The 25,161-nt window shown below is 38.8% G+C and overlaps 1 protein-coding gene and 1 long non-coding RNA gene across 2 annotated transcripts in view; both read right to left on the bottom strand.

Annotated features, from left to right (window-relative positions):
• Positions 1-18,743, bottom strand: part of actn3b (actinin alpha 3b) — a 36,834-nt gene extending 18,091 nt beyond the window's left edge. Inside the window, exons 1-2 of the mRNA XM_047386580.1 lie at positions 18,405-18,743; positions 1,036-1,150 (exon numbers count right to left, since the gene is read on the bottom strand). Coding sequence (XP_047242536.1) covers positions 1,036-1,150; positions 18,405-18,539 — 250 coding nt within the window. The 5' untranslated portion in view covers positions 18,540-18,743. The remainder of the gene's footprint in view (positions 1-1,035; positions 1,151-18,404) is intronic.
• Positions 18,744-20,291: 1,548 nt separating this feature from the next.
• LOC124880445 lies at positions 20,292-25,153 on the bottom strand. The gene is made up of 2 exons (XR_007041346.1): positions 23,746-25,153; positions 20,292-23,345 (listed from the first exon to the last, which is right to left on the bottom strand). It is a non-coding gene; the product is annotated as an uncharacterized LOC124880445 (long non-coding RNA).
• Between the last annotated feature and the right edge of the window lie 8 nt (positions 25,154-25,161).

Here is a 25,161-nt window from a genome sequence, read left to right as displayed (position 1 = left end):
CAAGAATGGTTCGGTAGTCCTTGGCAGTGACGCGCCCATCTGGCACAAGTATTGGGCCAAAGGAATGGCATGATATGGCAGCCCAAACCATCACTGATCCACCCCCATGCTTCACTCTGGGCATGCAACAGTCTGGGTGGTACGCTTCTTTGGGGCTTCTCCACACCGTAACTCTCCCGGATGTGGGGAAAACAGTAAAGGTGGACTCATCAGAGAACAATACATGTTTCACATTGTCCACAGCCCAAGATTTGCGCTCCTTGCACCATTGAAACTGACGTTTGGCATTGGCATGAGTAACCAAAGGTTTGGCTATAGCAGCCCGGCCGTGTATATTGACCCTGTGGAGCTCCCGATGGACAGTTCTGGTGGAAACAGGAGAGTTGAGGTGCACATTTAATTCTGCCGTGATTTGGGCAGCCGTGGTTTTATGTTTTTTAGATACAATTCGGGTTAGCACCCGAACATCCCTTTCAGACAGCTTCCTCTTGTGTCCACAGTTAATCCTGTTGGATGGGGTTCGTCCTTCTTGGTGGTATGCTGACATTACCCTGGATACCGTGGCTCTTGATACATCACAAAGACTTGCTGTCTTGGTCACAGATGCGCCAGCAAGACGTGCACCAACAATTGGTCCTCTTTTGAACTCTGGTATGTCACCCATAATGCTGTGTGCATTTCAATATTTTGAGCAAAACTGTGCTCTTACCCTGCTAATTGAACCTTCACACTCTGCTCTTACTGGTGCAATGAAGACTGGCTACCAGGCTGGTCCAATTTAGCCATGAAACCTCCCACACTAAAATGACAGGTGTTTCAGTTTCATTGTCCAACCCCTGTAATGTTGCACTAGATGCTAAATGCTTGTGATGTCCTCTTCACATTTAGTTCTGACAGTTCTTAGTCATCATTTAAAAAAAGAAAACCACTTTTTATAGGGTGGGTATCATTTCAAATGCCATGCCATAAGAGACAGTCCATAGAAAGAGTTGAGAGGAAAACATCTGTTTCATCTTTATGTGTAATGAGAAGTACCTGATATAACCTCCAGCAGCAGCATGAGTTTGAGGCCATTTCTGAAATCCTCCTCAATGTTCTCGATCTGTGTTCCGGCTTTCCTCAAGTGGGAGTTACACCAAGCTGTGAAGGTCTGAAAGGGAGATTCATGGTGAGGCAGAGGGTAAAAATGTTACCCATGCAGCTGTACAGCCTGTACTCCCACACACACCAGCAGTGCACATGAAGCAGGTAAAAGGAGAAAACAAAACATGCTTGCATTCACACAGCTGGAAGTTTTCCTTTTTAAGACGGGGCTGGAAAACTGCCTAGCGAGGCTGTTTGAGACCCGGCAGTGACAGCGGCGGCTGACAGTGACAGGGAACACACACTTTGACATTTGTCCTTATGAAGTGCATTGTGTTCTGTACAATCATGTGAGACCGTCACAACGATGTGGCAGCTGTTATCAGGTAGTTTAACTACGCTTTATTCCAAGGTGTCATAAAAGCAAAGAAAGCATCAAGAAACACGTCACAAAACTTTGAGAGTGTTTCAAGTTGTTCACCTCTCCGCTCACAAAACAACTCTTCACAACAATAAACAAGAACCCATTTGTTGACATTTTGTTACTAGTAGCTTGATGCAAATTTAAACAGGAAATTTCTAAGACTATGTCAAAGTTTTAAGCAAACAGGATTTAATGAAGGGCATTAAAGTTAAGGCGTTGTCAAGTATCGTTTTCAGGCAGTTTTCACTTTGACATATACATCTTTTCATCAAATGGAAGCAACCAGGAAAAAGGTTTCATCTAAAAATTTGTCCATTTTGTCCTGCATGTAATTGTCCCCTTACTCATTAATCTCACTTCCAGTTGCAGACAACTACCCCAACATAAGGATGCTGACTGCAGAGAAAAATGGGATGAGGTGATAATCTAGTCCTTATTAGCTGGTTAGCATGCAGGAAATCTTTAACCAAACACAATGCCTCAGGGCAATACTGTCTAATAGATAGGCAAGACTATTCCTGACCTAATGGATTGGCTTGAACCTTAATTTACAATAGACTGAGAGCACATATGTACTTATTTAAAAAGGCAAAGCCTTGATTAAATATAGTATAGTGTAATTTATTTTGTCTATGTGATGTTTGTGATCTATACATGGATCCTAAGTAAGTGTGTTTACTCTGAACAGTGAAGAATTTAAAAATGAGGGAAAACCTAAACACGATTGTGATTCTAAAGGAAAGTACCCAGCTATTCTCTGCCCTAAATCAGTGTTATGTTACACAATAACCAGAAGTCGGTTCTTTGTAAATCTATCTATCCTACTTATTATTTCAGGACCAGTATAAACTGAGCAGGATGTAGTGATGTTTCTGTTCTGTCTGAAAACTGTCTAATGGCCTCAAGTAGTGCACATAAGAGGCAATTCGCTGGTTCCATTAGACCATTCAATCAATCACTAAAGAGGCTTTCATAGTGTTTAGGTTGAATTTAAAACAGGATATGCAAGTTCAAATTCAGGATGATAAGTGTGTGTTAGGGCTTTTACTGTGGAGCAAAATTTTGGCAATGTTTGGAGAAGTGTGGGGGAGTAGAAGCGGAATAAGTACAAGAGCTGAATGTGTGGGTGGAGTGAGCCACCGAGTACGTATTAATTAGAGCAGAAACAGGTTTCATGCCCAGATTAGATGTTTTCCTCGCCGCTACATAATGCTGAAATCAAAAAGCAATACATGGTGTTTGCTTGTAACTATATTTCTTTACTTGTGTAACATCGGCATCTTCACAAAGACGGGACGCAACAAAAAGTTAAATAAAGAAACGGATGTGTTTGTGGAGACAGATAAAAGTAACTGGATGGGAAATGACAGCGAATCAGAGGTTTAAAGAACATCTCTCGGTGTAGGAAGAAAAACAAATTTCTCAACTTTACTTGCACTGCAAAGCTGACAGGATTACTGGCAGCATTGTTGTATTTCTAACTTTTTTAATCATACAAGTTAAATAATAAAGAACTGATTAAACATTAAAGTAATCTGGTGATCACTAAAGCTGCTGTCACTCCGTTTCCCATAATGCCATGGATGATGATGTATCTGAAAACACTTTTCTCTAAGTCGAAACAGGATGAAATGAGGTACACTTTATGAAACATACATCAAACCCTGCTATGAATAGTGTCGCTAATGATGCACCAACAGCATGTATGGGGATGTAGAGTGTGAAGTTTAAAATGTGCCACTGCATCAGGACAGCCTTTCTCCCATCGTTAATGATCTCTTGACCATCTTGGACTGAAAGGTCAAGATGGTCACGCAACGTCTACCCCCCCCCCCCCCTTTGATGTGACTTATTCACATCAAGCATTTGGCATGCCGAGGAGTCTTCATCAGAGCAGAAAGGGCATCTGCATATGTAGCCTGAGATGAAGTAATGTAATTGGGTCAGTATTTCACCAAAGTGGCACATACTGAGTGTAGTAAAATCCTGATTTAGGTTCAGTTTTTTGTCTGTTGGTCTTATTTGTTTATTGGTGGTAGTAAGCCAGCAATCTTTGTGAAATTACTCGAAAGGAATATTTTTACTTATTCCTGCAGCATAACTAACATTACTTTACTAGAAAATGAAAACTTTTAATACATGTAGCAGTCTGGGTGGTTAACCGTTTGTTTTTCAGATCTGCATTATGTTTGAACAACATATTTAAATTTGTATCATTTGATTCTAACTGATCTTTTTACGTTTTAAAGGTTAAAGAGAAAGGGACTTTTAGTGTGAGGACTGACAGGAATTCCCAGGCTCCAGTGTAATTTGATGTAAGGGTCTCAGGAGGAGAAGAGGCCGCCTGTCCAACTAGCAGGTGCTGAGCTCATTTGCCAAGCATGACCAAACTTAGACAGACCGCTAATCCACCCCGCCCCCCAACCCTCACCAAAGTGGTGAAGAGATGAGGTGATGTTTGAAGCAGGAGGTAGAGAAGCTAAAGGAGCAACAAGGAGGGGGTAAAAGAAGGAGGTGGCTAAATTGGGTTGGCATGGGACACCACTGGACAGCTGAGAAGGCAGGATTCCTTATGTGAACTGTAAAAGTACAAGACAGAGGGAAAGGAGGAGGAAGGTCAAGGAGGCGACAGAGGGGAAGGAAGGAATGGATTTGAGCATATGAGATATAAGGTTTTCTGTAGGGAACAAGTAGAGGAACGATAAGAGGGCTGACCCTTCACTGATATCAATAGAAAGCGAAGTGGTAGTATGGTAGCTACAAAAATCAATGCATTGTTACATTTGTTAAAGATGAGTAAACAAACACAATCTCAGTGTCTTTATCCCCCAAATAAAGCAGAGCAGTCTACCAACAAACACTTCACTTCTATTTCATTGATGTTAAACTGAATAATCTTGTACATTTACATATTTAATGCTCTGCCACTACATTTTCTGGGCTTGTTGTAATAGTTGCGGTGGATCTTCAGAGTCCACCAGGTTGAAGTCACTGCTCCATCATGTCTTCACTTCCCTCCAGTTTATCCACACCTGTCGGTCTGACTTAGCTTAGCTTGACTGAGGCCATTTTTTTTTTTACAGGTCCTTGTAAAATGAGGTCACGTTGGCCCAGCTGAGTGCCTGACATAACTACAGCCCCCCCCCAAGGCAGATCGAGGCTACTGACCCTCAACACAGCTGACACGCACGCCAAACCTCCTCTTTCACATCTGAACAGGCTTCATAATGTTGCTCGCTCGGCTGTCTATCAAGGGGCTGACGCAACCCCCAAGCTGTTGGAAGACGTCATTGGTGGAGTCTCAGGAAGTTATCAATTATAGTGTCACACTTCAGACAATAACAATAAACAATCTACAAATGAAGGTGTGGATCTGTTAGCTCAGATCAACAAGCTTGTCTGAATATTTTTAAGGTGTTATAGCTCTTCCACAGCTACAGCTACAATTACATCTACTAAGTTTAGGACTTTATTCAATTTAAATTTAAGAATTCCATGAAGCTATCTTAGTAACTTATATTTAACCTAATTAAAACTACAAACTTACACTAAAGTGGAATTATCTGAAACCTTAATGATTACTGGCTTTAGGCAACTGATCTGAACCCCTTTCTTTTTCAGCTGGATTATCAAATGAGAAAAATAAAAAAAAGATTTAAACAAATCTGAATAAATATAAAATATAAAACAGATTTGTTTTTGACAACTGATAGACACAAATTTAAATGAAAACAACACGACTGGTTCATTCTATGTTAAAAGACAATAATGCAAGTTGCAAAACTTTTAAATTTAAGGCGGCATAGGTGAAAAAAGGTGAATTGGAAATTAAATAATTATATATATTTTTTGCCATAAATGGTTTTGGTAAAGCATTTTACTAAATAATATTTCTAAAATCACTGCTGATATTAGTCAGTAACAGGGAGGGCATAGAGTATACATAAACAAACAGTTGACTGTCCCTTCAGCTGACCATTCCCTTTAGACACACAGTGCTGACTCAGTGTATGTCCATGTGTGTCTTCTGTGACTGATCTGATTAAACCAGATTCTTACCCCAGATAAATCAAGGGGATCTTTGTATTTAGACTTCTAGTTCTGCGCTGCAAACTGTTCTCTGACACGAAAATTATTCCAGGTTTGAGTCCCCTGTGCTGCATGTCTTCCACTTCTCTTCACCCCATTTCCTGTCTGCCTACCTAAAACAAAATGACAAAAAAAAGGCCACAAGTGCCACAAAACAAATGTTCAAAAAGATAAAATAAAATAAAGGTCCACTGTAGATGTCTCCACTAATTAAAACCTTCAATCTGAGCCAGTAGATCTAATTAAGGAAATGTGTTGGTGGAATGTTTCTCTGGTTTAAAACTTAGCAATCAGCTGTATTAAACAGAGACCTGTCCGACACTTATACATTAAGCTATCGTTAAATATGTACAGCTTTATGTTCAATTGATTTCAGAGCTGGCATATTTATATCCTCAAGGGGAAAAAAGTCAGTGCAGAGTAAAAATAGGAAGGCTATAATACTGGTAAAATCAGGAAAATATGTCTTATAACGTGAATAACTGGGACACATGGGGAGAAAGACAGATTTCGGTAATTTAAGTAACTAAAATGAAAATTGATCAAAATATACTCAGTAAAAGGAGCAGATTTAATTAATTATCAACTGTAAATAAAATGTTTCCATTACATTGTCATGGTCTGTGAATTAAGAGATTAATGCACATATAAAACTATTTGTGGCTAATATTTAAGCATAAGTAATGTATAATTCAAGTATTTATGATTGTGTACCAGTGTAAGAATAGTTTGCCCTCATGGGTGACCTGGTGGACTCCACCTATGCCTGTCCACTACAGTTACCTTAGTCAAACACCTGTTCAGACGTCATGTCCAACAATCTTTAACACTCACACAAACACGTCCATGCATACTGCAGTCAAGGTCTGCTCACGTGCACTCACAGTGTGAACACTAATAGCTCCATATAAAAAAGACGTTCTGTTTGTAATAAGGCATTATGTTCATAACGTATGGGTTCACACACTGTTTTCTAGGGCTGCATGACATCAGAAAAACATGCAATATGTGGAAACGTTGAAGATGTAACTTGCTATAAATACAGTAATATCTAAGTATGTGGTGTTAATTGCTTTCTGCTTTGAAAACACAGAGCCCAGATAGGGAGCGGTCTATGCAGATTTCTTCATGGCTTTAGCAAGACATCTTAATGCAAATAAAAACATTTTCTGCTGCTCTAAACAAGCATCACCAGTTACGTACTCAGCATACAGAGCATTAAGGGATGTCATGTTAATGTTTACCTAGTATACATTAGAGTCCATTCAGTTCTTTGAGATATTAATATTACATTGAGAATAGATTTCTAACATGTTATGCGGATGCTGTTTTCAAATATAGTTATATTGTAATTAAGATAAACAAATCATTTTAATATTTCTTACTTTGTTACTAGCACAAATTCACAAAGTCTGTAGATTATCTATACATCATAACATTACTATGCACAGCAGCACTGGTATCTGCTCCTTTGTGCAGGGAGGAACAGGAGGAATACAGCTAGAGAGTCCTACAAAGTAACCTCCAATGGGCCACTGGCAAAGAATGTCTCTGACCAAACCATCAGATGATAAACTTGCCGCATTGGTTTTCAGTTTAAATTTCTCTGTGACTTCAGATTAAGTCGTCTTCTGGGTTGATCATTTTCATTTTCAGAAAATGATCTTTTTGGGATCCTTTTGTTCCTAACACTTTACCCGTTCCATATCAGTTTGGATATGCAGCATTAACTTCTTTCCCAATTGAGATTTGATACCTTTTCAAAGTGTTCCTTTCATTTTTTGGGTCAGTGCATCATCACTTATGAAACAGAAATGCAGACTTTTCAGGTAACATTGACTACATTAAAGTGCTAGGTATATGGTGTACCTAACTATCACTAATGGTATCGGACATGTAAATAGCCCTTTAATCTATCAGTGTAAATTAAAACAGGAGAAATAATAATAGTCTGTTAAACTAATGATTAAATGATGTAATTCACATTTGAGCTTCACTAATGGGAAAACCCTAATCTGCTTCTAATTGGTATGCATACTAATGTCTTCCACGACACAGTGATGTTTTAAATTTTTGTATTTTATAAAAACAAGGACTGAATAATGACTTCTTCCAAAGGTATTAATATCAGTAGAAGATAAAAAGAACTCCTGGTATGATTAAACCTCTCTACATTTACATATTTGCACTCTAAATTTAAAACACCATAATGAGTTTGTCCAAAGTGACATCACTTTGTTTTGTGAGAGCTCCCTTGTAAACAACGACGACCCTGAGATAACTCAAAGTTTTAACAGGCGATAAAGTGACAGGAACACGACAGGAGAGGAGTTACAAATCACAACAGGTGGTGCTAGAATGCAGGAATCTCATCTGACCTCTCTCTTCCTCTTGGTGGCTTTACATACACACCTAGACCAGCCTCTCCAGAGAGACCTGGAAATCTGAACTTGAGTACAATTAAAATAGTTCGGGAAAATCTGGAGGAAAAACATTGTCTCTTTATCCGAATTTAAATTTTCCTTAAAATACAAATACATTTAAGACACAAAGAAACATTGTTTCTTTACTGTAAATAGATTCTACAGAAACTTGGTCAAAGTTCATATAACTATTTTAAAAGAGCAGTTTGCGCTCTTGTAGATATGAACTCCTGGGAGGAAAGGAGGCAGCTACTGAAACTCAACTGTATGGGTAATAAAAAAAAAAAAAGTGAGAAATTGGCTAGTAACTTGGATCAGATGATTTTCCCCTCGACCAGTCCTCACCCGTGTCCTGCTACTCCTGAAACTCAGAAATCCGATCTCTTTCCCAATCAACAGATGCACCATAACTGCTTCCAAGTCGCCATGACAACAACAATCTTGAGTGTAGAACAAAAGTAAAGAAAACTCAAGTTATCTATTTTGAAAACAGTGAAATGTTTAAAATGAAGTCAGAGAAGCACAGGGATCTAAGAAGCTATTTAAATAGAAATAGTTTTTATGACATGTTAAAACATGTCTGTGGTTCATTCTGGCTGTGAGAGAGCGAGAGAGAGCAAGACTTTACCAGATAACAAGAGGGCTGAAAGGAGTACAGCGATGGTGTCTAACTTTATCCTTTTGAACTCTCAACCTCTGTGTGTCATGGAACATGCTGGATTTGACAATACTAGCAGCCTTTTTGGTAAAGTAAGGGTTTACATTATCTAGGTTATACACACGCAGACTGCAGTTTATGTCATGCTAACCATAATAATCACTATTATAAGATGTTAACAACTTAAATGGTAAGCTCCATACTTTTGTTTTGTGTTAGATTTAAAATATAATAGTTATAAAGGAAAAAAAATAGAATTAGCTGATCTTGGGGGGCAGGTCAACACTTGACAAATAAACTGAGATAGGAAATAATCAACAAAAGTCTGTTTCTCTGAATATTGATAAAACTTGAAAATTAAATTCATTCTCACAGTGTATTAATGTTTGGTAATTATGACTTAAAGTACTTCATGTTACCAAATTCGTTTTAAAGTGTGAGTCAATTTATCACTAGCATGAAAGTATCACCCCTTCTTTCCAATTCTTCTTTATGGAGGATTAATAGGCTTAAACCCAGAGACCCTGATGACAGCAAGACTATCGGTGGCTTTAGAGATAGACCCAGGTCTAAACCCATTGATTTATGTTGTGGATAAAAGGTGTAGCTCTTTAATTCTAGTCAACTGTGTGAGGGTGGTGTTATATGGGTGTCTCTAAACCCTGTGCAAGATGCCAGTGAGATATACAGTAGATGCCATGATCTGAGCGGTATGAGGACAAGTGTAAAAGGTGATAACAGACAATGAGCTTCTACCAACAAGGCTAATATTACCTATATTTAAAGGGCAGGTCTGTCAGTACTATAACAGTGTAGCTACAGTTTAAACCCACAGCTCCAAGCCAGATGTCCCTGTTTGAGAACAGGTGCTGTCAGCAATTTCTATGAAAATTAGGGCATGTCTTTAAGCCATTATGCACTCTGGTTCATTTGCCATGATTTAATATATTTTTAGTGCCTAAAACACATGGAAAGGAGAAGTCAGAATGTCTGCTTTGTCACTAGCCGGGAATCTATTTTGAAATTGTAACCGACATCTGAACTACAAATTGTGGTAATAATGCAGTTTTTTAAATTTTTTAGTGATGCTTAAATAGTAAAACAGCAGTGAGACTATGTTTTACCAGTGTTTCAGAGGAGGAATGACTTATCAGAGGAACAATTGGTACAGTATGTGGCAGTCTTGCTTTGACACAAACATCTGTCTTCACTGTCATATTAATTGCCACAGCTTCACGGAGGGGTGCATTGTGTCACTATCACGCTGGCTCACATTGTGTTTCACTGCCACACGTTTCTGGGCTGCTGCACAGCCAGATGATGCCAGCCCACAATTAACAATGCAGTCACACTCCAAGTGTGTCTGTATGGAGATCTTCACCTCTCTCAGGAACAAGAGGTGCCGACAGGAATCAAGGTGCAAGAACACATGCAGAAAGAGCACAGCAAAAAAAAACAAAAAAACTAATGAAGGCCAAGAAAAGAATAAATGCAATAGGAAGTAATTAGTTAGAGTTAAATAGAGCAGACACCTATCAGTGACCCAAAGCTACAACAAGTCCATGAAACTTTCCTTTTAAGCCTAATCAAATGATAGATTATATAAAATATACTGCAGCTGTGGATCATGAAATAACTTTATCCATCATCTTGACTCTGGGAATCAACATTGGGAATTAATCATATTGTAAATTTCAGGATCATGGGAGTGTGGTCAGTTTTTGAGAGGCTTAAACAGTTGCCACACTGTTTCTCATCTTCCAACATAGGTTGCTGCAACAAGAAAAACATTTGACGTGGATCAAAACGTGAAGCAATAAAGCACATTATGTGAAACATCAAGTCCTATCCAGTATGTGTGTCATTTAGTATGTGCTGCTGGTTTGTATAGTCAGACTGTACTGGGATAAAGGGTGTAGAATGTAAAGTTTGCTATAGCGTCATGGCAGTAAGTTAATATTGATCATGTGACATCAGTATCTTGTTCATTTTTCCCTATACTTATTATTTTCCTGGTCATCTGAAGGTTCAATATTCTATAAAGAGGCTGTTAATGTATCCAGGTGGTCAAATAATTATTAGCTATTCACAAAACAGCTAAAATTGTTCTGCTAATGGAGACACTCCAAGCATTTGTTATCCTGATGCACGTGAATCTTTGTTAACGCTAAGTATCTGCATAATGCAGCATGAAATTTAGTAATGTTATGGGTCATTGCAAGAACATTTGAGGAGCACATATGTGCAGTATATGGTGTCTTTAAGTTGTGACACATGTCACAGAATTATTTACCATGTCCAACAAAACCAGTTGCACCGTGGCTTAGAGGGAGATCAAATTGTGATTACTACAATATCTGAGGCATAAGCCTCTTTTTTTAAAACACTTCCATCATAAAACTGCAAGGATATGACTCCAGGAAATGAACCTGGCAATACGAAACCAAAGGAGGCGTAGAGTGAAACTCTGCACGGTGGATAGCACAGTATGCTTAAAATGTGTGGAAGATATCATCCAATCTGAAAGGGTTACCATATTGTCAGTTTTGTTCTTTTATTTAGAAATTTTGCCACAACTACCTCAGTCACTATTACATTACCTCTTTGTGCTGCAAAGCCCGTTAATTTTTACTTAAGTCGCTTGTCACAGGGCTAAGAGCCACGAGTTTACTTCAACCACCGCTTGCTGTCTTAGTCCTTTTAGAAGATTCACAACTAAGTGCTGACTAAGTGCTAGCTTGAAAGATTTGTGTAAAAGGTTTTGCTGAAAAGTTTAGTATTTTAAAAGATCAATAGATACCAATGCCATTAAACACCAGGATATGAACTAGTATTGTGAGGTTTTTGATACTAATGAATAGTAGTGATGGAGATGCGGTTAAAATTTCAGTAAACCATACTGAAAGTAATTGTCATCCTCTAGGGAAGGGGTCACCCAGTCCAGTCCTTAGGAGCTACTATCCTGCAACTTTTAGATACATCCCTTCTCCAACGCGTCAGGATCGAATGACTGAATTCTCTCATCAGCAGTCATTCAGCTCTGCACAGGCCCGGTAACGAGCCACTCATTGGATTCAGGTGTGCTGGGGCAGGGATGCGCCTAATAGGATAGTAGCTTTTGAGGACTGTAGTTGGAGGGGCTTTGACATTCTCAGCAAACTTTCTAAACAAAGAATAATTCTAAACACAATATAAACAACTGGACTAAATGGTTATGTGTCCTTTTAGCTGGAGCTTGTTCTCTTGTCATCATTTTGTGGTTTAATGACTTGGAAGACAAGCCGTTTGAGTCATTTCTCTCAACAATGTTACTTTAAAATGCCAGCATGAGCATAAAGAAAAAAACATTTCATCTTGAGTTGGACACAAAACCGTACAGGCAACCCATTATTCGCGCTCATACTGCGTTTACTTTCTTTGTTACAGGAGTCAATAGCTGAATTACCTGACAGCATGATTGATGGTGGAGATTGAAGGTGAGTGCAAAGGTTTATTGCTGACGGCAGTAGCATGTTGGATCTTTTGTCTCCATCATTTAATGAGCACCAGCTTTCAGACAGATAAACTGATGTAGATGGTTGAGGAGAATTTATGAGACACCGGCTGGCCTGACTCTGGCAATTGGTCGGGGGTAGGAGGAGGAGGGCTGTGTCTAATTTCAGTAAGCTACTTTGTTTCTCTAAGAGGCAGCACGGTCCAAGCAGATCCAGGGTCAGCTAAATCATCTTAACAGAAACCTTGACAGTGAAGACCTATGATTGAAACCAACCTAAGGCTGTATATAGTAACATGCAACGGAGACACTTCTCACTATTTATTTGAGCCAAAAGAAGTGACAGGAAGGACTCTCGATGCTTCTTCAAGTTTTAGTTGAACCTGCTCAAGCATCATTCGTATTATCTCTGAATGACTCCAGAGGGACCACAGTGTTTATATAACATCTGCATCATGCAGGAGGTTTTAAATTATTACCTACTATTGTTAATAATGTAATTAAATGTAATGCCAAACCACATAAAACATCTATGTCTAATGCATATTATTACCAGAGACCCGTCACTTCGGTGGAGTTCTGCTACCATCATCCTATAAATATTTACTGCATGCAGCTGGCATTTCTCTCTAATGGGGCAATATGAGGTTTGTGGTTTGTAAAATAAGACTCTTTGTTTAGCTGATCGTGCTGCAAGAAAAAAACTCAGTAGCTTAAACACTGAATACTATTCTGACATCATTATGATGTAAAGTGATGTTCGGTAGATGTTTGGCCATGGATCACGTTGTGTTTGTTAACAACCTTGTTTCTCTCTCCTTGATAAAAACAAGCCTCCGATTCCATCACCAGGGCTGAGAAGGACCAATAGCAGCTCAGAGATATGTGCAACTGTGAAACAAAATGTTTTTTACTTTTACTTTTTGTTTTTGCAAAAATCAATCTACATTAAAAACTAAATTCAACAACTAAGTCTTCTATTCTATTTAAGGGGCCCACAGAAATGCTCATATCGAATCAAGATGGGCGCTCTGAATACCCATCATTCATCAGTGCTACTATCACCATATAGATTCTGACACTGCTGCTGTATCATGTGTCGACTTTTGCCATTACAACACCCTGCAAGAACTTTTCCGTTTTTATACTGAGATCCAGTCCTCATACAAAACACTGCTGCAGAACACAAAAAGCCCAATTACATTCCTGTAAAAATATACTATGAATTACTCTGAAGATGTCACACACCTATATATTCTCCTTAGCCTTTTTTACAGTCTCTCAGGGCTCCCATGCTTGCACTAAAGCAGATTATAGAAGTCTCCCTACATGGACACAACTTCTGGAATAGCAACTGCTATTTGATCTGACTGCAGTCTCTCTTGACTCTCCACTTACGTGGACCCTCATACAGATGCTCTCCACATGCAGCTACAGAAAGGGTGGCAGTGTGCTTACTAATACAATTACATTTATTGCATTTAAAGTAAACGTTTACATGAAAATGTTATATTAATTGACAGCTGAGTACTTAAAAATGTTATTTTTTTAAGAAGCAATAATGTTGTACAAATATTTTTGTTCACCTCTGTAATCGTGTAGTTGAGTCTGTCTTGACTGTCTTCACATAGCCTGGTATCATCTGAATGAGTGAATCATGAGAGAAACTCAGGATTCATGACTGCCAGGTGCATTATGGGAATAAAGCACAGATGGGAATTACAGATCAGTGAAGAAATCAGTCCTGGGATGTCTGCACTAATACTACAATTTAAGCAAGATTGAAAGATGCTTATTGCTCTCTTTCTTCTTCTATCATTAAAATAAAAAAATATATATTTTGTGCTATATGAAAGTTAGTATTTTAAACACCATTTCCTAACCCTGAATGATCCACATGGCTACTCGCACTTACCTATGATTCGTCGTGTAAAACAAGACTTTAGGAGATAAAATGCCTTCTTTTGTGTGAGAACTAAGTGCATTCATTCAGGAGAAGTGTTTATTAAAAAGATTACAGCATTCAGGAAAAAATGCCCTCAACTTTTGTTCTTTAAAAACCCTTTATGTTACATATACTTATAGCCATCATTCAGTGGGGGAGTAGGAGGAAAAACATCAACACAACCTGCTCTCCCAGGACAAACAGAAGAGGATCCGTGTCTTGGTACTGTTTGGTGCTGCATTAGATCAATAACTCTGTAGGGCGGCCACTCAACTGGTCGAGCTGTTTTGAGTGCAGAATGAGATTAAATGAGAACAGATTTAATTATACACCACCATGGCTACCACAACAGGATATTAAATTAGGCTTAGTGGATACTCTGTGAGCATCAAATTTCTGAATATAATTAAATAACACTTGAAGATGATGATGATAATCACTCATTTTGATTGCTTCGAATATTTTTTTCGGTTGCACTTTGTAAAAGCCAAATGTTACATGCTACTGAATGCATTTCAGTGGTAGAGCGAAATAATACCTGGGATTGACAGGAAATCTTAAATTGAACTGAATTATGATATTAAAGATTTATTAGTAGGTCTTGCACGGAAAAAGCTCCAAATTATCTGCTTTAAAATGATTAATTACTCTATGTTGAAAATGTCACTCCGTGTTCAATGATGAAATTTTGTATTTCAAAATATACAAAATATTATTGGTAAAATAATACAGATTTATTTTAATATTATTATTATTATTATTAGGAAATATTTTTCCAAAAGAAAACAACGAAACGTTTCAAGTCTTAATTCTTTACATTTTGAAGGTTTCTTGTCTTTGTAAAAAATAAACAGAATACTGTTATAAACAATGATTTAAGGTCTCCCGTTATTTAATTTAAACATCAAACTAATTCTATTTGTGCTTTAGTCTATGCATATGTACACATAGCATTCACCACTTTAATAGGCTGGCTGAGCCAGTAAGACAGTTGATAACTCTGTAATGGATATTTTTACCTTACTGCAAGCATAAGCTATACCAAGCAGCAAGACGTTTACTTAGTCAGATAACAGCTGAACTCCTAAACAATGTGAAACTGAAGATGACTTCACTCACTGTGGTGAACTTATCTGGTTGTGTTGACATTTTGCCTTATGAGTTCGATTCATTACACAAACTCTGAAATATTAAAAGGATGCAGCATGAAGCCTACAAACAGACAGTTAAGTCTGCATTCAGATCTACAGGTGGTCTTCTTAGAGCACTGCAGTGAAAGTTAATCTTCAGACGGCCATTAATCATGCTTCAAGACATCACTTTTGTTGCAGATTTGCACAAGCAGAACCTTTCTAAGTTTTCAGCTCAGCATCAGTGAGAGCTCCATAAGCTTTGAGGGCTCTTGAACTGTTTTGCGGCTACCGCTAAGTGGCTTGTTTGCCTCAGCTTATAAATCAGCCTAACAAATGAACCCTTCTTATTTCTAGGACTGCAGTTCCTCTGAGTGAACAAGATTGCTTAGATGAGACACAGTCAGATCTCATCACTGCGTCCTTTCATCACCTCCGACAACTTTTACCACATGCAATTTCTCACCAAATTTTTGACAACTTCAATTACGCTGAACTCTTTGTCCTAAACAAGTCATGAATGACGCACTTCATAATCTAAAAGAGACACTTCATGGTAAAAATAATCGCGCAAGTCAAACGTGGGCATAAATTGGACACAGATATGTACAAGTGTGCGTCATTTCTGATGTCTGGTATCGAATTTGACATCACTGTGTGTTGACAAACACTTTACTACCTTGTCAAATACTGGCTTGCTTTTTTGCCACTGAATTTCAAGGATAGAAGGGACAACAGGTGCTGGAAAGCTTTCCTTTCATATTCATTACACTGCAAAATGATGCACTTGCTATATTTACGGGCTGATATCAGCTCCTTAAGCTGGATTTTACATGCCAAGAAGTGCTGTGGAGTACCATGACTTGTTCACTGGAGGTCACAAGGGGAACACCTAAAAAATTGCTATTTAGATTTTACCAAGGAGCATTCAAAGCCAGTTATAATACAACGACAACTTGTGACAACATATTTCAGTAACTGCAACATACGGAAGTGTTCAACATGATAAAAGTAAAAGGTGAAGGTAAGGAGGGAAGGGTGGAGAGAGGTACCTTGAAGCCAAGCAAGTTAAAAAAGTATTTTTAGGATGATGTTTATTTGGAGGTTGGTGAAACCAACCCCAGGTCAAAACACCATCTGTTGAGGTCTCTCAGCCTGTCACTGTGCTCAGTAGGTGGGGGACATTTTACGTGGACAGAAACGTGTTGTAGATTCACGCTGGAGTCATTTAAACATGCATTTTATAAATATTTAAACAGCAGCATATGTGACCGGAACTAATACTAAAAAGAAATTATATCTGTCACTTACAAATTTTGAATTTCATTATGAAACTCAACTTAAGATTTTCTGACAAGGAACACTAAAAAGTCAAGCAATTCTGGACAAACAGAATTTGTGATCACAGAAATATTAGGGAATCCATTTTTGGGAAAAGTGGTGATGTTTCAACAGCATTTATTGAGCAAACAGAGGCTCAAAATCTGGTCATATCTTTTTTACTGCAGCCATCTAAAATGTATCCGCTTAAACTACATGAATGATTAATAAAAGATGGTAAGATAAGTTCTAAATTACCTGTTGGATGTGTCAACTCATTCTTATTTAGCCAGATGTAGGTACTTTACTAATTTAGGTCCTACAAAAAAATGGTTGACTTTGCAAATTAATTCTTTAAACCTGAAAGCGTGTTAGTTCATGTTTTCAATTCAGTTCCAATCCAAGGGAAATTAAATTTAAGTGCCTATATAAGAAAAATCCACCAATTTGATACATCAACTTGTTTAGCTCTACAAAATTTAGTGGCCATAATTTTTAAATGCTGTAAACCTCATACATTTTAACCTAGAAACACAGATATTGGTATGATTTGAAAATTTTCAGACTTGCTCAAATGGCATCATTTGATTTGATATAAAACCTTTTTGTTTTATGTGTGTTTACAATATACATTGAATGACAATAGATTCGATGCATTGTAGCACAAAAAAGTTATTTGACCTTAAAGAACCATTCTGAAAACATATGCCATTCAGTTTAAAATAAATTTTAGGTACTTTGAATATAGTATAAATTATTCATTTGTCAGAAAGTCAAACGCTGTTAATAAGAAAAACCTTAATGGTATCCTGAACCATGAGTAATGATTTACTAGGAGGCTATTTTCAGCTGGGACTCCAGGAATTGTTGGGTGGAACAAGGATCTGGTCCCTCCTACAAACATCTAACCATCAAACATGGGGACCAGGTTGCAACTAGCAAACACAACGTTAAGCTAACAAACAAGACATTAACAATAAATTAAAATGCCTAAAACAAACAGGTGGTGAACAGTTTATAAACAAAATAGAAATATATATTTACTGATGATGTTCATAGGGTTTACCTGTAAAAGCTGAGGTTTAGCTCCTAGCTTATCAATCACACCTGTCAGATGGCGCAAAGGTTACCATGGCAACGAATGGCTAGCCCTCAGAGCTAGCTTGGTGTGGCTAACAATATCAAGGTAAAATTGTTTTTTTTTTTTTTAATTAAATATTACATATTGCTTACATAGATCATTTAAAGATGCTTAGTTTTGAATACACAAGGATTGATTCAATTTTTTTATGAAAGATTTAATTTGGGACCTTTTCACTAAATAGCAACTAAAATATATATGGGTTAGCAATTTCTTTCTACAACTTCTGAAACCATTAGTGGTTTTTTTTTTATTTATCTGTTTTTATCTAGTGTTAAAAGTGTCAAAGGTTTTCCTGTAACATTTCAGGTTGAGGCTTAAATGTCCGCAAAAGAAAAAAAAAAAAAAAATGGGAGGGTGGGTATTAAATTTAGACAGTCTGCAAGGCACTCTGGGGTAACTGAAATACAACACTGAGAAAGTTCCACGGCCTAAAATATCTGCCCACACAGCTTCCAGCAGGACTGAAGTGCCAGGTGCGGAGACACCAAAGGCGCAGCTGAACCATTTCAAATTGGGCTATTAAAAAGTCATTATTATAGCAAGGTCAGTGATTTTGAAGCAAACTGTATTCAGAATGCGAAACACCAATCAGTGACTCTAATGTGAACGTAAGTGCATTGGTAAATCTGTGCGTAATTACGCAGAGCAGCACAAGCTACAGCCCTTTGTTGCAGGGGCCGCATATCCAACCCTACCTTCCTCTGCTGCTTCTCCCAGGCAGGGTCCAGCAGAAGGTCCCTGTCCCAGTCCTCCTCCTGCGTCATATACACGTCTTCATGGTGGATCGTATAGGAGCTGTTATATGTCATTTGGGTTTCGACAGCCGTCATCGTTCCACCTCTGTTAGGACTTCACAAGTCCCCCTCAGCTTATAGTGACAAAAAAAAAACAAAAGATCAGCACAAGAGACGACGACGAGGGGAGAGGCAGTTAGGGGCTGCGGAGACCAGACTCCTCTGGTGAGGTGGCTGTGCGAGGGTGGTGCTCCCACTAGCAGAAGACCCTGCTGACCGTTGCTCCTTTCCTGGTCAAAAGTGTACCACGTGACAGCATCCCAATAAGTATGGGACCTTACAGCTTGGGTGGCATGTTCTGAGCCTAAAAAGGACTATAAGGCGGGGTAATCCTTTGCAGATGGAGATAACTGGCTTGTAACTGGTGAGGCTGTGTGTCAATTACACCTCCTCTTAACACGGGGGAGTTTATGGCCTGTGAAATGCACCTGTTAGTGATCCTCAATGGCAAACCCAGGCCTCTTTCGCTTCACACAACTTTTTCAAAAGAAACCAAAAAACTGAATTTAGAATTTTCTCTGAAGAAAAATGTTAATAGATATATTGACTACACAGTTCCTCATTTTATGAAATATTACCGAAAGTATTCATTCCCCTTGAACCTTTTCAAACCTTGTCACATAACCACAACCTTGTGAAGTGTATATTTGTATTCAGCCCATCAAAGTCAATAGTTCCTAGAATAACCATTTGCTGCAAATACAACTGTAGGTTTTTGAGGTTATAGTAATGCCAGCTCTGCACATCTGGGGACTGAATGTTTCTCCCCTTTTGTACTTTCTGTGAACAGCAATGTTTAATTCTTTCTACAGATTCCCAATTGAATTTAGGTCTGGATATTAACTTGACCATTCTAACAGAAGAACATGCTTTGATCTAAATCATTTCATTACAGTAAGCTTAGGGTCGTTGTCCTATTGGAAGGCAAAAAAACAAAACAAACCCACAGCATGATGCTGCCACCACCCTGTTTCACCCTGGCAATGGTGTGTTGAGGGTGATGTGAAGTGTTAGTTCTCCTGTCACATGTAGTATTTTGCAATTAGTACAATAATTTTAGTTTATGTCTCATGTAAAAATAAATCTCCCACCTGAGCTGTAAATCTCTGCAGCTCATCCAGAGTTAGCATGACACTCTCAGCTGCATCTCTGATTATTGGTCTCATTGCCCAGCAGTTTACGTAAACAACCATGTCTTTGTATGCTTGGAATTTATATACTTTCTATTTTCTGATGACAAACTGAACAGTTTTCTCTGAAATGTTCAAAACTTGTTTTAAAGCCCAAATGTAAACTTTTCCACCTCTTTACCCCAGACCTATCTGCTGTATTCCTTGGTCTTCATGAGGCTGATTGGTCACCAATGGTCTCTACAAACCTCTGAGCTCTACACAGAACAGCTGGATTAATATTTATACTGAGACTAAATTATACACTCAAACCCCATTTACTAAATAGGTGTTTGGTTGGATTTGTTTAAGAGTTTTTATGTTATATGTTAAAACATTTGAAAACTATGTATTATTTTTATTCTACTTGACAGCTATGTTAGTCTATCAGATAAAAAGTCATAAAAAATAGATTTATGTTTGTGACTTTTAACATGACTAAAAGGTTAAGAAAAAGGCTGGTATTAAACCCTTGTAAATGTAGGTCTGGGCCTGCAGTATCACTTACAGCAGCTCAAACATCATCATCCACATAGTTAAAAATAGAAATAAATTTATACTATTTATCTTTCACCTATACCTTAATTGTACAAGTTGAAATAACAGATCCAGGCACTGCTATGAGAAAAAAATATTTATTTATAATTTGCATGCAAAATAAAAAAACACATTTTCAGAAATACAGTTTAATAGGCAAATATATATATATATATATATATATATATGACTACACAACCATACAATATAACTTGTATCTATATCAGGATTTGTCATTCACAGTAAACATGTTGATGCAAATTTCTGATCTAACATTTGGGAATTAAAATCCCCCAACATTCAGCTTTGTGCTAACGCTAATTGCTTTGACATGAGCAGATCCACATTCCTATCCTCTTGAGATGGCAAATTACTAAGTCACCCTTTAAGTCTTTGGAATCTAGAGTGATTTATATTGTAATTAATCAAACATCTGGTGTAACTACAGTAAGCTTGGTCCATTAACCTACTATAAGAAGCTCAGTGGTTACATTACGGCTCCTCTCATGAGGCCGGGAACAGTTGAAATGTGTGATCTGACCGATGTAAACATATTTCGTTTTCATCATAAAACAGCTTGTGTAAAACTCCCTAGGCTTTTCAGTCATCTGCTGTTAATTGTTCATTGAGCTACATCCAGATGTAAATAATACTTGCAGCTATATTGTGTAAAAACTACACTGCTTCCTGCAGGTGTTGGTCAGGTTGACCCGCTTGTCTGAGGTTTGACCCTGCTGTTATATACATCAGTCCTGTCCCATTCAAATTTGTGCTAGGAAAGTCACATTAAGAAAAAAATGCAAAATGTCTGATAGCAGTTGGGGTTTCATGGAGGGACAAAAGTGTTTGGAAAAGTTAAGCACTTATTTCAGTATTTCCTGTTTAAAATCTTTAATATAGCAATTTTCTTTATGTATATGTGTCCCTATTATCATTTTATAGTTCTGTTCTGCAGCTCATCATGATTATGTTTTATAAATGGTCAATGGCTGGGGCTAACATTGCTCTAGTTAAAGGTGACTGATCTGAGGAAGGACCTCTTTCGCAGATTAACCAATCAGATGCCACTGGAGCGATGAAAGGTCTACTAAGTTAAATCAGTCTGATTTGAACATATACTGACTTTAAATTTGAATCAATGAGTTTTACATTCAATTATTTAAACATTTAAAAAATACATTAAACACATTTAATTACTTTTTCCTTAATCACATAATATTTACTGGATTGTGACACTTTTGGCCCTTCATAGGGTTAGCTTACTACCAGTTTGCACTTAGCTGTATCTTTCAGATATTATCATCTGTAGAAAGACAGACATAACCTTCAGGATGCCATCAAAACAATGAACTGACACGTGCATAATCTGCACATGCAAGTTGCTCTGCTAAAACAACAACAGACAAAGAGGTGGACAGAAAGGTTGGGGCATGAGAGTAGGTTGGTGCGGAGGGGAGGGGGCAGCAGTGAGCTTTGGCTGGCGATGCAGTGCGACTGATTTAAGAGCAGGGTATTTTTTTGTTCTCTTTTTTTTAAGAGATGCTTGACTGCAATTACTGAAGCATGGTTGAAGCCCCAGACTCACAAGCACCAGAAGCCTTTAGTGGGGAAGTTGGGAGAGTGAAGAAAAAATATGGAGTTTCTGTGTGGGGGTTCTCCTACTCTACAGGAGGTTGCTTATAAAAAAAACTGGCTTGAGTACGATGTCTTAAGGGTAAGAAAACAAATGTTTAACCCTTTTATTGTTGTTCTATACCTTCGGAACTAGACCACCAACTCACCTTATAATCAACCCATCTATTTGCTTCTCATCAAATCCTTGGTCCTGTCTTTTTGCTTGTTAGGCATAAAGAGGGCATCACTCCCATCCTGCAGCTCTCAAAGCCAATGCTAAACAACTTAAATGAAACTGTCCCCAAAGATTAGAGTCTCTAATTCAAATACTAACATGTCAGAACACATACAGGCTACTAAGAAGTGGTAGCAGAAAAGTCCTATAAGAACCCTGAGATTGATGAGAATCTACAGGTAAGACTGGCCTGTGGGCCTTTCTTATAGGACGTTTCTGGGAAGTTAACTGTCACCCTTTAGTTTTAGGTTGCCCGACATTATATGTTGCCTTTACATCCCTACCATAGCCATGTTGTGCACAACCAACATTCAACAGTTGTAGCAAAGCAATTCCTCAAGTCTCTCTCTGTCACAGGACAAAGTCCAAAAGGCGGGACGCCACAAATACATACTCCTTTTGGCACGCCTGGGTGTCTATGATAACAAAGGTTGATGGGGGGATGTATGTGTTTTGGGTCAGGTAGGTGGTTCTGGGAAGTTGAGTCCAAGCCAGAGCGATGAAACCCAGATCCAAGGTGGCGGCGGTGCCGACGGGGGAGGGGGGTGGGGGAGGGGGGGTGGAAGCGCTGTGTGCGTGGACGGCGGAGAGGTGAGGAGATGCGCAAAGAGGGAGAGCAGGGTGGGGGGTTAAAGAAGGAGAAGGGAGGAAGAGTGAAGAGGGTTGAGGGCGGCGAATACGGCGGTGGACAGGAGTTGATTAGCTGGCAAGGGGATGGGTTCTGGGTGTGTCCACTTACGCCAAGCCTCATTGACCAATGAAATGATGCCCAGAAAGTATGTTTTTTTTTTAAACACACACACACAAGCACACACTAACACATCGCACCTATTTTTCACCAGCTCACACACCACCCGAACAAAGGGCACCTCATATGCTGATGCAGAACAGGGTCAGTCCTATGGAGGGCTCTTAACCCTGCCCCACCCCAGCCGGCCCATCACTCCCAGTGAGGAGAAGACCCAGGCTACAGGTACAAACACTGCCGATGCAGTAGAAGAGAGATTACGGACTTGGGAGAGAGAGGGGGAGGTGGTAATGGCGAAGGGAAGGAAGGGGGTGGGTGCTGTATCAAGCCACAGTCAAAGGAAAGTGAGGGGAGGGAGGGCAATTAGGTAGGAGAGAGGTCAGTGCTGTCATGATTTCTTTCGGTTGTACTTAGTCGATTTACCTTGGTGGTGAAGAGAAAGAGAGACAACAAGTTTCCACTGCGGTGGCGTCGCGCTAAAAGTCGTCCCCATGGCTCACGTGAGGCTGCACACAGGGTGTTCCAGGTAGCACGGTGACCTAATTCAGTTGAGATAGTTAGTTCAGAGCTGGACTGTCGAGCTGGGCTTTTTTTTTTTTCTTCTTGCGGTAGAGTTACAAATGATCACACATGCAGGTTTCAAAGTATACTGAACACAGAGACACACGGAAAAGGGAGAATTTGGTGCAGCAGGGAAAGAGACCAGACTTGGACCAGACGCACACCCATCAAACCCAAAGAACGGGACTGCTCCACAGATCAAAATGCACCCACGCCATTCTATCTGTGAGCCTCTCCCCAGCCCTCACTGCAGTTTCAGAGTGTACAGTGTAATCTTGTTCATGAAAATCAATTTTAAGCGCTGCTCTCAGCACTGAATTTTGCATACATTCTTTGTTGAGAGGCTGGAGAGAGGAAGGAGCTCCTACCCAGACTTACCCTGAGCAAAGTCAGCAAAGCTGGGCCAGCATCTACACCTGCCTCCCCCTGGATCCCCAGTCAAATGGGTCTGGTGGTTATTTTACACAAGAGGAGACAGATAGTAAAGAGGAACATAAACAAGAAGAAGGCGAAATGTCCAAACCCTTTGCTTTCTTTTACCACAGTAGTCAGCCAAACATTCTTTATTATCATTATAATGTTTAAAGTATACATTTTTTCCAATAAAAGGCATGCTGATTTTTTTCCACTGTCCTATAAAAAGGCTAAATTAAAATACTTTTCTAAAAAACACATGGCAAACAAAACATTTTGCAAACCACATTATTCTACAAAGGATGCAACTGGTATATGTTTTGTATATACGACACGGAAAGATTACACTCTGAGATGCAAAAGTCACTAATAACCACTAAAAACCACAGGAGGAGAGGGGAAACGGGAAACGATGAGGCAGTAAGGTGATTTCAGAAGGTCTGTTCTGTTTGTGCATTGGTCTGCTGCCAAATTGTAGCTGCTAAAAAAATGTACTGATTGTAAATGGATGCACGTTGCCACTCAGGACTTTGGCATCAATGTAAAAGGTATCAAGACATGTAATTCCAGATTTTTTTAAAGTTATTATCCCAATAACAACAATATGGTAAACCCTCTCCACAGTGCAATGCAAAGCTATTCATACCCCTAGAACTTTGTCACAGCTCAACCACTAACTTCAATGTCTTTTAATAGGATTTTGTGATTGATCAACACAAAGTAGAGCATAAAGGTGAAGTAGGAGAAGGATGTGTGGTTCTTACATTATCATACAGACAAAAATTTGAACAGTGTAGTACAGTGCATTTAAATGAAACCATGTTTACTTTAATAACCCCTTAGTAAAATCCAGTTCCCTTCAGAAGTCAACCAGTTAGGAAACGTGTAATTTTATATATAAAGCCTCTCAGGAAACACCTGGAAACCCACAAACACACGACAATCTACCAGAAGCAGCCAAGAGGCCCATGGTGCCTCTGGAGGAACTGCAGAGAGCCAGAGCTCAGGTTGGAGAATCTGTCGATAAAATAACTGTTAGTTGTGCACTACACAAATCTGAACAGGGTCAAAAAGAAAGCCATAAGAAGTTCTGTTTGCAGTTTGCAAAAACCTGTGCAAGGAACACAGCAATCATGTGGAAGAAGGTGTACCGCTCCTATGAGGCCAAAACTTTACATATTGGCCTATATGCAAACTGCTATGCATGGGAGAAAACTAACCAGTACCTGAACACACCATTCTTATAGTGAAACATGATAGTGGCAGCATTATGCTATGGGAATGTTTTTCTTCAGTTGAGACAGGAAACGTGATACGAGCTAAATACAGGGTGATGCTGGAAGAAAACATGGTAGAGGCTGCAAAAGAGACCCAAGCATA

Source organism: Girardinichthys multiradiatus, chromosome 14, assembly GCF_021462225.1.
Source record: "Girardinichthys multiradiatus isolate DD_20200921_A chromosome 14, DD_fGirMul_XY1, whole genome shotgun sequence".
Lineage (NCBI taxonomy): Eukaryota > Metazoa > Chordata > Actinopteri > Cyprinodontiformes > Goodeidae > Girardinichthys > Girardinichthys multiradiatus.
The sequence above is the reverse complement of the archived record's forward strand: the minus strand, read 5'-3'. Positions and strand labels throughout refer to the sequence as shown.